Source organism: Pteronotus mesoamericanus, unplaced genomic scaffold, assembly GCF_021234165.1.
Source record: "Pteronotus mesoamericanus isolate MK-2021 breed Mesoamerican mustached bat unplaced genomic scaffold, CSHL_Meso_final scaffold_582, whole genome shotgun sequence".
NCBI lineage: Eukaryota > Metazoa > Chordata > Mammalia > Chiroptera > Mormoopidae > Pteronotus > Pteronotus mesoamericanus.
The window spans coordinates 2786833-2801427 of NW_026555323.1; the positions used below are offsets into that span (position 1 = coordinate 2786833).

The 14595-nt window shown below is 49.0% G+C and overlaps 1 protein-coding gene across 1 annotated transcript in view; it reads right to left on the reverse strand.

Moving 5' to 3' along the window:
• Positions 1-14156, reverse strand: part of LOC129061280 (neuronal acetylcholine receptor subunit alpha-7) — a 60868-nt gene extending 46712 nt beyond the window's left edge. The window contains exons 1-2 of the mRNA XM_054561972.1: positions 14111-14156; positions 13726-13865 (exon numbers count right to left, since the gene is read on the reverse strand). Coding sequence (XP_054417947.1) covers positions 13726-13865; positions 14111-14156 — 186 coding nt within the window. The remainder of the gene's footprint in view (positions 1-13725; positions 13866-14110) is intronic.
• Between the last annotated feature and the right edge of the window lie 439 nt (positions 14157-14595).

Sequence of the window (14595 nt, forward strand, 5' to 3'; positions counted from 1 at the left end):
TCTAATGAAAAGATGCATCTTCCCTACCTCAGATCCCATGGACAGGCTATTACAGAAGATTAGGTATTGAAATGCTGAAAGATTCTCAGGGAAGGAAGTGCCCCCTGGAATTTTGTTCTCTAGTTCAAGAACTTTGCAAACTATAAGAATTGGTTGTCCCCTGGCTGGTGTGATTCAGTGGATTGAGCGCCAGCCTGTGAACCAAAGAGTCGCTGGTTTGATTCCCAGTGTAGGGCACATGCCTGGGTTGCGGGCCAGGTCCCCAGTAGGGGGCGTGTGAGAGGCAACCACACATTGATGTTTCTCTCCCTCTTTTTCTCCCTCCCTTCCCCTCTGTCTAAAAATAAATAAATAAAATCTTTAAAAAAAAAAGAAAAAAGAATGAGTGCTCTCTATCCTCTTCTTACCCACAAATGACACATCCTAACCTCCCGTGTCCAAACACGTGCCCAGGACTCATTCACTCTTCCGCCCCCGATGCCACTGAAGCTGTTCCACCCCAAATTCAAAGTCATCCCTTCCTTCTTAGCTGTTCTAAGAGCTCAGACAGTGGCTGGCTCCGCCGCAAAGGCACAAGGGAAGGGCGTTAGACATCGAAGAACACACTCTCTTTTCTGGCTCTTGCAAACTGAACTCAACACACTTCGGAATGAGAATCATCCCCAATAAACTCACACATGAAGTGGAAAGAAAAATCCTGCAAAGGTTAGGAAAATATGCTGCTGGGTGGGCGGGGAGGGGTAAAAGGAGGCTCCCCAAAACAGGCACATGAGACAGAAAGTGACAGATTGCCATTTGATAAGTTTGTCTTCTCTCTTTTCACTGGATTATTTTTAACACCGAATTCATAAATACTGTGCCTGACGGCCAAACACTGCTACGCTCTGGAATTTTCTTCCTCTGGGTGGGTTTTTCACCACAGATGGTAGGACATGATTACAAGAAGACAAAAGAATGGTTGGATTCTATAGCTGTGGACCATTTCTCTTAATGTGCGTTAATACAAAGGTGAGTGTAAAACAGATGGAATAATAAACCACGTTGCTTAGTAAGTATTTTAAAATGATAAGATTCAGAGCTGGCGAATACAGAGCGAGGCTGACAATTTCCATCAATGTGAGTCAATGTAGAAACTGCTTTCTTGAAAGGAACCTTTAAGTTACTTTTAAGTCAAGAGACTTAAAAAAATTATTAACTCACAGGGCTAATTCCACATCTAAGAAATGACCTAAAGAAACAGTCAGACATCAGAACACACAGGCAGGTCCAAAGATATTGCTCATGATGTTATTTATGGCATCAATAGTATTTCATATAAACAAGCTAACTGCCTAACAGAATTGCGGCATGTCCATAAAAGGGAATATTACGTAACAATAAAAATTATTATCAAAGGAATGAAATCGTGCAAAAAAATATATTAAAACAGAAAATGGAAGAAAGGCATCCCATAAAATTGTACTTACAGCAAGACCTGACTGCTTAAATGACTGTTTCAGTTCTATTCTGTGACTCTCGTATTTTTCATCCCATTTAGTCATACATCTGATCTGATTGATTATTTCAAAGCTGAGTCGCTCTCAGAAATCTCCTCTGGATCCAACCTGCTTTGCTAGAAGTACTTGAGGCCTCTAAATAAGATGTATGCAGATGCGATGCCGACCTCAATGTACACACAACGGTGGGGGTGACCAGCAGCTACGGGAGCGGCTGTCGCAGCCTCTGGGGAACCGTGGCATCGGGAGATGTGGGCCGGGGCGGGGGCGACGCACAGGCCCCACTTTACGTGATTGGTTCTGAGTATGTGATGGGTCATGTTGACATTTGAAAACATTAGTGCCATAGCCCACACATTTCCTCCATATCCTATGCCCAGGAAGTACTTAAGGTGCCCATTTGTGTGCAGACACAGTGGTTAATGCAACGCCCAGTCCTGATAAAGTTCATCGCTCACACAGGTGACCCACGTACCACCCGTTCATTGTCCCTAAGAACCAAAATACATTAATCATTGGTCAAGGTTTCCATGGGAAGGGTAAACCAACCACAAAACGCCTCTGAAAGCAAATCTATGGGAAAATATCAGCTTGAGAAAGAACACCTTTTAACTATGACACAGAAGCGCTAAGCATAGGAGAAAGAAATGATAAATCTGATTATGTTAAGGTGAAGAATTTCCATTCATCAAGAGACACCATTCATCAATAGCTATGTCATACTTCAATTACAAGTTTACAAAAGGAGAAAGAACATGAAAATAGGGAAAAGACAAGCCAAAGTGTCTGAGAGGATACGTGCAAAACATGTAACTAGGGTCTCATATCCATAATATAGAAAAACATATAGACCAATAAGAAAAAAAACCACAAAACAAAATACCCAGATAAAAATAGGCAAGAGAGCCCTGGCTGGGTGGCTCAGCTGGTTGCAGCACTGTCTTGTACACCAAAAGTTTACAGGTTCGATTCCTGGTCAGGGCACATACCTATGTTGTGGGTTTGATCCCTGAGCAGAGCACTTGTAGGATGCAACCAACTGATGTTTCTCTCTACATCGATGTTTCTCTCTCCCTGCCTCTCTCTAAAAAATCAATAAATATATCCTTGGGTGAAGATAAAAAATTAAATAGGCAAGAGACATGAACAGACGCTTTTCAGAAGAAGATGCCTCAGTAGAAAACTAAGGCATGAAGATGTCCTGGATTTGTTGCTGATCAGGAGACTGCTGAGGAAAGCCACAAGGAAGAATGCCTCCCCACCCAGAAGGACGGTAAATGAAAGCCCCCGAAATATCAAGTGTGGATGGGCATGTGAAACAACAAACCTTTTTCATACCCTGCTGGTGAGAACGTTCATTGGTATAGCCGTTCGGAAAGCTGTTTGGCCTCATCAGGAGAAGCTACAAATATGCCAGCCTGTGACCCAGCAAGGAGACATGAGACAGGCAGAAATGCAAGCACATGGCCATCGAAGGACCTGTATGATACCCACGGCTGTGACCTTCCTGATAAACAACAGCGAGACACAATCTAAATACCCACCAGTAGAATAAGAAATCATGTTACTGGCGCATAATATAAATGTACAAACTATAGCAACAGGCAACGACGGGGGTGACTTTCAAAAAAAAATATTATGAAGCCAAAGACACCACACCGGAAGGAATACATGCAGTGAGGTTCCACTTACATAATGGCGCAGAGCAGGTCAACGTGGGGTCTTGATGTCCTGCTTTCCAGTGGGAAAGACAGGAGAGCTGTGTTAGCTGGTGATAACTGGTTGTGTTCCCGTGCGACCATTCACTGAGTCAGCTGTGACATTGTATCTCACTGTGGCTGGCTACTACGCTACAATTTGAAGTTTAAAATGCGATTAAAGACCCCCCAATGGAATGTGTGTGTCTCTAAGAGCTAGTCTGGTGTATTACGGGGATCAAACGCCCATAAAACGTCCTAACAGAGAACAATGAATGAACTAATGTTTCCTGACTAGTGATTTCAATTGTAAATTTTATCAATTTGGCCTTAATCAAATCTACCTTGGCAATCAGTGGGCAGCCGTGGCTTAATGTGCTTAATCTGAGCCTCCCAACAGAATGTTGTACGTGTGCGTTTTTTGAAATGGAAACACTGGATTAGAAAATTGTTTTTACCTTTCTGATGTTTCGAAACATTTAAGCTCTACCTGAATGCTTACCTCCTCTCCATAAAATGAAACCAACAGGTTTTCCTGGCTCTGTATGCCTTTGCCCTGGATAAAGACACCGCTTCTTTGTCCCCAGATGGGGACATTTACGGACAATTTGCTTCCAGCGATCCAAGGGAGAGTTCCCCGCAGTGAGAATCCTCTCACAGGTGGCATTGATTAACCAGGACAGCTACAGTGTCCGTCCTCTTCGCCACCACCACCTGCAGCCGGGAGTGACCAGCCCTTCACCTGCCACCTGACTTTGAACCTGGAGCCAGCCTAGGCCCAGGCCTTGCCCACAGCCTGTCCTTGTGCAGTGATTCTTAACTCCTAATGCAGGATTTTATGCAATTCTTTATTTAATCTCACGTTCGCGTCATCAATTACTTGGGCATCCTAGGAGCTGTGACCCCAAAGCTTTGCTGTACCTTCCACCTCTTCTCCTTGGAAACTTCACAAACCTATTGTATTATGTTTTACAAAAGAAAAGCCACCAGATGGGGGGAGAATGGGGGAAAGAAGGGGAAGGGCCAAGTCAAGGAACATGTACAAAGGACCCGTGGACAAAGCCAGTGGCGGGGACTGAATGTGGGAGGTGGGCGGTGGGCAGGTCAGAGAAGAGTTACGAGGGGGAAATGGGGACACCTGTAACTGGACAATAAAAAAATTAAATAGGAAAAACAAGAAATGCAAAACTCCACCAAGGAGAGGGGAGAGGAACGGGTTGTGTGTACGTGTGTGCTTATGCGCACACAGACGCACTATTTTACAATAGTTTGGGATTTTTTTTTTATTGCCAAAATCATTTCTAGCTGATGTTGCCTGTGAGTAAGGAAGAAACTGAAATAAACGTCATGAGAATTGCTGGTAGAAGGTTCCGAATGACTTTCGTCTCTTCTGAGTAAAACGTCCCCTAATCCAGATAAATCAACACGGGCACAGAGGGCTTCGCTGTCATCCCCCTGTGACGAGGCCGCATCTGTTCCTGGAGCAGCATGTCAGGCATGAAAGAGGGGCTCCGACAGAACCGAACCACCTGGGAAATATCGGCGGCGGCAGGCTCGGGAGGCTGCAGCTCCGGGAAGGATCCCTTTAGTCAAAGTGCCCATAACGCTCAGTCTGCAAAGCTAAGAGAGTTTTGCCGGGTTATGTCCCGGAGCCATAAAGAGGTTTTCGAGAAATAAACCTCGGGCCATGATAAACCTAGACCTGTTGTCAAGGGGCACCGGAGTCCCATTTCCACTCAGCATCTGCGCTCCGCCATCAGCGATGAGGAGCTTGGGGCTCCCACCGAGCTTCGGGGAGCAACGGGGAGAGCTGGGAACTGGGACAGACGTGGGCGCGCAGGCACCAGAGGAGTGGAGGGCAACGAGGACGTGGGGGGCCAAGTCCCGGAGGGGCAGGGACCCCAGAGAGAATCATCAGGCTGAGGACCCCTGTTCCAAAACATGCGAATGTCCCTAGGGCAATGCCGGAGAGGCCTCAAGTTTAACCAGATCTGGACAGACTCGAGAGGGAGGGGGACAAAATAGGAGTTCAGGGGCCATGGAATAGAGGATCCCAGTCAGTTGCCTGTACATACACCCTGGAATGTAGATGCCAAAGTCAGGAACGGCCCCGCCCCCGCAGGACGTGAAGCCAGCTCCGCCTCTCAACTGCCGGCTGCCTCAGGGGCGCTGGTGCTTGCCGGTGTCCAAGGCTGGGAGGTTGGTGGAAAACAGACACGAAATGAGAGGAAGGGAGTATTTTCAAGCCCTCCCCGCCCAAAGATCTCCGCAGTTTTTCACACAACAATGCCTGGGATACAAAATAAAAATAACCAGCCGGGCTGAGAAGCAACATCGTGAATGATTTCAATAGACACTTTTTAAACACTTTCTAAAATAAAAACAGGAATAGGGATTGAATATGCAATGACGGTGAGGGTTATGTAACAGTGGGGCAAGGATACAGTTTTATTTTAAAATGCCTATTGGTTTACGACTTGGCCTGCTTGTGTCGTTTTAATAATTAATGCCTGCTAATTAGTGTTTAAGGCACCATAATGCTATTATACCATTTTAGTATTTAACTCTTTCTGAACACGTCCTATAACCATAGAGAAAAGATAGCAGAAGTGGTCCCGGAATGTCTTGATTAATGGCAACGTAAGTGATCGCCCTTTAGTCCCTTTTGTTGCTTAATTTGATTAGTAATCTTGAGGAAGACCACTTCTCAGAACGTTACTAGGATGACTACTTAATTGTACCTTAGGTTGTCTTTAAGGACTGTGTTCAAGGTGTGCGGTTTTTACGGCTAATATTTGATAATATTAAGTTAGAGTTGTAGCATTTTAAGTGCTGGCTAAGTGCAAAGTCAGTCCAATGAGCAGGAGCGAACGGCCCCCAGAGAGACATCAGGTGACACACCAGCCCTCAGCAGCCTGGGCTTCCCAACCACGCCTGCCATCTGTGGCAGCAAACCCCAAATGCACGACCCCGTGGCTCTACTCTCTTGTGACTAAAGCTCCCAAAAAAGGTGAGCCTGCAATCCAAAACCCATAAAATACCACAATCCTTCATGCATAATGATGTGTTTTATATTTGCGTATAATTGTGTGTTGATTCATAGTGCTCATTTTCCATGCCTTGCCTTCTGAACACGCTTTCATAACGGCGCACATTTGTTTTCTCCAAACCCACACTTGGAATGGCCTGCAGATGTGTGTGCACAGGTGAGCGACTAAATGGCACGAATAAAAAAGAAATATTGTGGAAACTGATGGCCATTCAGAGCCCTACATTTGCATCACTTCCAAATGATTTCTTATGTATTATCTCATTCCCAGCCCACGAAGTAAATGAATAATCACCATAAGTCAGAGTATGCATTTAGGAATAATTTAGGGACTGTCACTTAACAAATTTGTCTATGTGCTGATGTGCAGTTTATATCCACAGTTATATATTACAGATAATAGATCCAAAATGTCCCTGGGATCTGCTTTTTCTCCACATGCCCACGAAACCAGGCAGGCATCCTAGTTTCGACCTCCTTGTCGTCTGCCTACACAGTCCCTCCTCTCTCATCTGTCCCCACACACTACGCTCGGCATCCTATATCCACGCACAGATGTAGTCACACCCTCTCCACAAACCCCCACTCTCCACTTAGGGTCTTTCACCGGGGGGCTGGCTGAGTAACTAAAACAGGCCGTGGCATGTGGAGCAACCCTTTGAAGATGCATGTTTTGTCTTTAAAATGCGTGCATGTCTTTTTTATTCTGATCTATAATTTATACTTGTTGGATTTCATACAAGTGTGATGGTTTGGACGGTTTCCATTTCTAGGAACATACGCTACAGAAAGCTGATTTTGCAGATTCACCAAACCCCTGGCACGCGGCCTCCCCCCTGCCCTCAGCGATACCCAGACCAGGGTGCTGGGCAAAACCTAACCTCTGTAGAGGCTCCCAAGGCACCTCTTACGCTACACCCCTCCTGTCTCTGAGCTCACCTCCAGAGTTCGCCTCCTTCCAAAAATAACCCAAACCTTTATCTCATATAGTGTGTTTCTGGAACACAATTTTATGAAACGGTCTATAGAGAAAAAACGAGTATTTTGACATTGCATCCCTCTTTTAGAAATTCTCCATAAACATAAGCACATTCGATTTTCTGAGATGTCTTGCTGAAGCACCTGCAGCCGAGGTGAACTGGGGGCCAGCGCACCTTAGAACACACCTTGGCGAGGGTATTCTCCCCTCTGCCGCACTCTCGGTCTCTCCCCAGCCTGGTGCCACTACCTGGAGAGCCCTTCCTCCTTTCTCCAACTGGCAAAGTCCTCCCCGCTTTAAAAAAAATAACTTTGAAACCATTCCCAGCCACCCTCAATGGAAACACATGTTTTCTCCCGCATGCACCTGTAGCCTTTTGTAGAGGCATTTACGTCACGTTGCACCTCAAGGATTTTGGATTTCCATCCCAGTCTCCCTCGTCAGAATGTGAGTTTGCAAAGGAGAAACTAGCCCTTATTCATTTATGAATTCCCAGAATCTAGCAGCGTTCACAAGTCAAGCTCGGTAAATATGTGTGAAGTAAACTGATGAAAGAGAAAGGATCTTTCACAAAAACAAAACATGCAGCATCATATGTCATCTTCCTACCACTCCAGCCTGGAAATCTCTGCTGGAAGAAAGGAGGACAATAGGAAGACTTTTTTGGGGTGGGGGGGTGGAGGGTTGACAGCGCCTGAAACAGCCCCGTCAGAATGGGCAAACGCCCCTGGAATTGAATTTGTAAAGAGACTCTTGTACCAGTCCAGACTTTGTCCTATGAAGCTCAAGAGACAGACAGACAGGCAGGCAGGCAGGCCGTGGGGAGAGAGGGAGAGAAAAGAGCGCGCCATTGAGAGTCGCTGTCCACGGTGCTGAGATTCCGGCTGAAAAGTCCTGGCTCTTCTTCAAAACCAGGCAGAGCCAGGTCCGACTGGAATACAAATCTTTGCATATTTCATTATCTGTGATAGAGAGACTTCCTTTTCACCCAGGATCTCAGGACAGTCGCAGTCGATCAGTTGCAGTTCAGTCAGTTTAAGTAAATTAAGCTGACTGTGTTCTGCAAAAGATGTCACCGACTCCTAAGGAGGCAGGGGACCCACAGGACTGACTGGTGAGTCAGACGGATTTTCCTGGCAGCTCTGCCTCTAACCGATTAGCAACCTTGGGCAGCGACCACACCTTTCCAGGCATAACTTCCGCACCTTTGAGCTGAGTAGCTACACAATTAAGATCAAGCAAACCTTCAGAGAATCACTGGCTTGTGGCAGGCGCTTTCTCTTATTATTATTCGCATTTTACACTTGAGGAAACAGGGCTTAGAAAGGTAATGTGCTCAAGGCTGCTCCATGGGCTCGATGCACTGCGTGGCTGGGACATTCAGCGGGATCACGGCTAGATCCACGGCCAAGGTGAGACCAAGGCCTTTTCTGCCTCCACCCTCCCATGGCCTCTGGCTGCTGACGGCTGTTTTCACACATATTTCTCTCATGCTGGAATGCTGATGACACTTGGTGCTTACGATTTGTTACTTTTACATTTCCTAACTTGACAAAGAAGTTTGCCTTTGTTTGCGAAGGTTTGTTTTTCATTTTCACATCACATCACCCTAGCCTATGCCTAAGCTTCTCACAAGACCCCAAATCCTTCCTGTCACCTGCTTTCTCACGGGTCTCTTAAAAAGGCTGGGGCGCTCAGGAGGAAGCTTGCAGCTTCTTGCGGAATGGTCTTGTCCCCAAACCAGACTGCTGCAGCCCTCAGAAGGTCGACTCAACACGCCTGCTGCTTCCGCTCCTCAGCTTGGCGGCCACTGTACCCTCACATTGCACCCGTTCAGCACAGGGACCAGGCCAAGCGAGGCAACCATGGGGCTCACAGCTGGTGAGGCGTCTGGCAGGAGTCAGGCCTGGGCGGGGGCGCGGGGGGCTGACTTCACCCTCACCCTCTCACGCACCACTCGCACAGCGTGTCAGCTCAGCTGCCGAGTCTGCTGTCAGGGAGTGGGAGGAGGCTGGTTTTTGCCTTGATGAAAATGACCACAGTCCCGTGTGTAGCTTTGTGGCCTCTCAAAGTTGCCTCCACATTCCTGAGCTCATCACGATGACCAATGACACGCCAGCGTGTCCATTTCTTCAACAGGAAAGTACAGACTTGGAACATTTAAGAAATTTTGGCCAGACCAGCCATGCAGAAATGAGCAGAGCCAGAATCTACCAAGGCTCCCAAGTACAAATCGCTCCCTCAAATAACAGAGAAGTCGCTCTGTAAATTACTTGTCCCCTAAGTGACCCCCCCCACACACACACATGTTGCCATTTCTCCGGTCTAGCTCAGCTCAACCCTAGAGCTGCTTTTCAGTCTCTCTTCCCTTAACTCAAAATCTCCATCCTCTCTTTCCCTGCAGTCCAAGCTCTGCATAGAGCAAGTTTTGCTCTTTTGTAAACTATGTGACAGTACTTGTCTTCCGTTACAGCCCCCTCCTACGATGATTTGTCTCCATCCTCACACACATTCAGTATTTTAAAGCGCAGTTCTATCTGTAGGAGGAAGTTCACATTTAACATAGGTGTAGCGTGAGAAAGGAAGCCATTCATCACAGCCACTTTAATTAGGTTAAGTGGCGCAATCCGGATCAGCGTGGGAGTGTGGGCACTCTTTTTTCCCCTCCCCACCCCTCGCCCGTGGCAACCACCAGCTTATTCTCTGTATCTGTGTATCTGTTGCTGTTTTGTTTATTCATTTGTTTTTTTAGATTCCACATATAAGTGAAATCACGCAGTATTTGTCTTTCTCTGTCTGACTTCTTTCATTTAACATAATGTCTCTAGGTTTATCCATGTTTTTGCAAATGGTAAAATTTCATTTTTCTAATTGTTATCTCTCTCTGAGAGAGAGAGAGAGGGAGAGGGAGGGAGGGAGGGAGAGAGAGAGGGAGAGAGAGAGAGAGAGAGAGAGATTCACATCTTTTTTATACATCCATCTATGGATGGACACCTAGGTTGCTTCCATAGCTTGGCTATTACCAGTAATGTTGCAATGAACATAAGGATGCATGATCTTTTTGAATTAGTGTTGTTGTTTTCTTCAGATAAATGCCCAGAAGTGGAATTGCTGGATAGTATGATAGCTCTGTTTTTAATTTTTTGAGGAATCTCCACACTATTTTCTCTAGTGGCTGCACCAATACACAATCCCACCAGCAGTGCATGAGGGTTCCCTTTCCTGCACACCCTTCCACACCCTCACCAGCACTTGTTGTTTGTGAACTTACTGACAATGGCCATTCTGACAGGTGTGAGGTGGTACCTCGTTGTGGTTTTAATATGCATTTCCCTGATGTTTATTTTTTAATCAAATTATTGTTTTTTTGGTGTTAAGTTGTATGAGTTAATTATATACTTTGGACATTAACCCCTTCTCAGATGTATCATTTGTAAATACTCTCTCCCATTCAGTAGGTTGTCTTTTTGTTTTGTTGATGGTTTTCTCCACTGTAAAAAAAAACTTTTCATTTTGATGTAGTCCCATTTGTTTATTTTGAGCTTTTGTTTCCCTTGCTTGAAGAGATATAGCAAAAAAGATACTGCTAAGAGCAATGTCAAAATCTTACTGCCTATGTTTTCTTCTAGGAGCTATGGTTTGGGACCTAACATTGAAAACTTTAATCAATTTTGAGTTTATTTTTGTACATAGTGCAAGAAAGTGGGCCAATTTAATTTTTTTTTTTGCATGCATCTGTCTAGATATCCCAACACCAACTATTTAAGACTGCCATTACTCCTTTATACAGGGGTGGGTGAAAGTAGGTTTACAGTTGTGAGTACGCAAAAACAGTTTATTTTTGTATTTTTAATTAATTTAAAAGATATCTGCGTGTCTTTTTCCACACAAACAACTATAAAGTTACTTTTCCCAACCCTGTATATCTTTGCCTTCTTTGCCATAGATTAACTGAGAATTTATTTCTGGGCTGTGTAGTACTGTCTTGTTTTTAATATTGTAGCTTTGTCGGGTAGTTTGATATTAGGGATTCTGATACCTCCCAGTTTGTTCTTTCTCAAGATTTCTTTGGTTATGCGGGGTCTTTTGTGGTGCCATCTAAACTGTAGGATTAGTTGTTCTAACTGTAAGAACACCATTGGATTGCATTCAATCTGTATCGTAGTTTCAGTAGTAAGGACATTTGAAACAATATTAATCCTTCCAATCTATGAGCAAGGTGTACCCTTCTACTCAATTGCATCTTGTTTAATTTCTTTCTTCAGTGCCTTATGGTTTTCAGAGTACAGGTCTTTTATGTCCTTGGTTAAATTTATTCCTAGGCATTTTATACTTTTTGATGCAATTGTAAATGGAATTGTTTACTTAACATTTTTCTTTTGATTATTTCTCATTAGTGTCTAGAAATGCAACAGATTTCTACACATTAATTCTGTATCCTACAAATTTACAATTTGTTAATTCTAATAGGGGTGTGCGTGTGTGTGTGTAGTCTTCAGGATTTTCTGTACAGAGCAGCGGTCCCCAACCTTTTTAGCACCAGGGACCTGTTTCTGGCAGACAGTTTTTCCACAGACCGCGGTGGGGGGACGGTTTTGGCACGATTCAAGCACATTACATTCAAGCTCACATCCTGCTGAGTGCCAGGTTCCTAACAGGCCCCGGTCCCAGTCCCTGGCCCCACGGCTGGGGACTCCTAGTATAGAGTCCCATGCCCTCTACAAGTAACGAGAGTTTTACTTCTTCCCTTCCAGTGTGTACGCCTTTTATGCCTCTTCCTTGTCCCGCTGCCGAGGCTAGGACTTACACTGGGGTCACCATGCAGACGGGCCGAGCACCTGAAGAGCGCCCCCACCCATCCTACGGAGGTGGAGGGCGACGTCCGCAATGGCGCTCACAGGCCCCTCTCACGTTGGAGGATTCCCCAGGTCCCCGATAACTAACCTCCCGCCGGCTCACCAGTCTCCTCCAGGACGTCGTTATCTTCTCTGTTGCAGAGAAGCTGGTCCCGTGCAGCAAGGCCACCTCCGCGCAGCGGCACGTGCCCAGGGCCCTGGGAAACCCCGGAGCCGCGCATGCGCACACGCCAGGCGCGTGCCTGGCGCACTGCCTGCCGGGAGGAGCCACTCCGGGACCGGAAGCCGCGGGGGCGCTGTTGCGCTGCTGTGCCCCTCGTTCCCGTCGTTCTGAGGCCCAGGGCTCCGGGCAGTGCGGCCGGGACGCTCCGCGGCGACCGTGCAGGTAGGCCTGAGCCCCCTTAGCGGTGGCGGCGGCGGCGGCGCTCAGCCCGGGCAGCTCCCGGGGCTCCCCAGCGTCTGCGTCCGTCTCTTGCTCGCGTTTGTTGCCGAAGCCGGTCGTGCCGCGCGGCTGTCTGTCTGGCAGGAGTACCTGCTGTCTGCATCCCTGTGTGTGTGTGACTTTGCCCACGGGCGGACCTCCTATCCGGGGCCACCGTGGTCCTCCGGGTACTCGTTACCTGTAGGCCTACGACACATCACCTGTGTCCGTGCCCGACTATTCTGAGCCCCTCCGGTGGCGCTCAGCGCTTCGTCCGAGCAGCCGCGGCTATTGTCACGCCTCTTTCCTGCGCTATTCTTCCCTCCCGCTGGGCACCGTTGTCCCTGCGCGCCACCCGCGCCGGCGCGGAATCCAATGCCTGGCACAGACAGACGCTCCAACCCATTTATAATGAATGAACCATTTGGTAAAGTATGTGTACTGTGGCTCGGCTACGCCGATGAAAATGGACTATTCAAAGCCGTCTAGACGAGCAAAAGAACAAAGTTACACGGCCATTGCTGAGGTCGGGCAACTGAAGCGAGCGCCCGGGAGTCTGCAGGGCAGGAAGCCCTGGGGTGGGGCAGCGGCCTGAAGGGACAGCCCAGGGCGCCCGGGGGCGCAGCCTCGCTCGTCGCCAGGGCGGCGCTACCAGCACCACCCTCATCAGGAAGCAGCACATGTGCATTCTTGAAATGGGGGCGGGGGGGGGGGGCGTCCTAAATGCTCAAAGCCAGCCAGCCCCCTGCCTGGACAGAAAGCCCAGAGCCAGGCCCCTCCTCAAAGAAACTCCCTACCACGGGCATCAGAAAAGTCTGTGGATGGCTAAGTGACACCAAGTATCAGACTGTATGCCAACACTTATTCTGTATGTGGGACTAAGATATGGCCACTCGGCCCCTGCTCTTGCTCACTCTTGGCTGGGATACTTTCGCCCTGAGTTTCTAAGAGGGGTCAGGGGGTGGGGGGTGGGGACAGGCGGCACTGAAGTGCCATGCACAGGTGGCCGGGGCGGTGGAACAGCTTCGCTGGTTCCTCTTTGGCAGGTGGGGAGACTGAGGCACGCAGCCGAGGGCAGGCCGGGCCGGGGTCAGAGCACGGCCCTGCCTGGCCCTGGGCCAGCGAGGGTGTCGCGGCCAAGCCACAACGCCCGACCGCCCGCCACTTCCACGACCCCGGGAGCCCGCGGCGGGGAGAGGGCAGCGCTGAGGCCGCGAAGGGACTCACCACGTCCATGATCTGCAGGAGGCTCAGGGAGAAGTAGACGGTGAGCGGCTGCGAGTCGTTGGCCACGGGCCTCTCCAAGGGGTTGTAGTTCTTGACCAGCTCCTTGTAGAGCTTCCTCTGGAACTCGCCTTGCAGGGACACTTCAGGAGAGAAGAGCCGGGCAGGCTGCTCAGGGAAGGCCGGCGGCGGGGGTGTGCCTTACGCCCCCCTGCCTGCGATCCCAGCCACCCGATCAGCGCAGCTCAAACGAGCGGGAGTAGTGCTCCCCGGGCAGCCTCCGATATCCCCTGGGGACCCCCAAAGCTGGCCCGGACGCGGGGCGCTCTGAGCCACCCGGGTTGCGCCCAGGACGAGGAGTGGAGTGTGGGGAGCCCCGCGGCTTTACCGTGCAGGAGCGACGCGGCCAGCGCCAGCCAGACCGAGCGGCGCATGTTGGGTCCCGGAGCAGCCGCGGGCGGGCGCGCCCCGCGTCTCGGCTGTCAGCCGTCAGCCGGGCCTGCTCCTGCGCGCGGAGCCGCCTCTCCCGGCTCGGCTCGCGCGCCTTTAAAGCGCTGAGCGCGCCCCCGCCCGCCCCCGAGCGTCTCCACGTGACGAGCCCCGCCCCCGGCCCCCACCCCAGCCGGCTGCCTGGAGAACTGCAGCCCGCGGTGCAAGTAGGAGGTCCGCCCGGCCTGCCTCCGTCTCCAGGGAGCCCTCCCTCAGCACTGCCCGTCAGACCACGCCGGGCGATGCTTGGGGCCGGCTCGGCTGTCCTTTGTTCCCACTGCGCTCCCTGTGGCTATCAGATAGAAGCTGATCTGGGACAAAGCCCTTGGGAGAACGCCGGCACTATTCTGGGGTGCAGTCCTCTTCCACGCTGGTGGCTGGGTG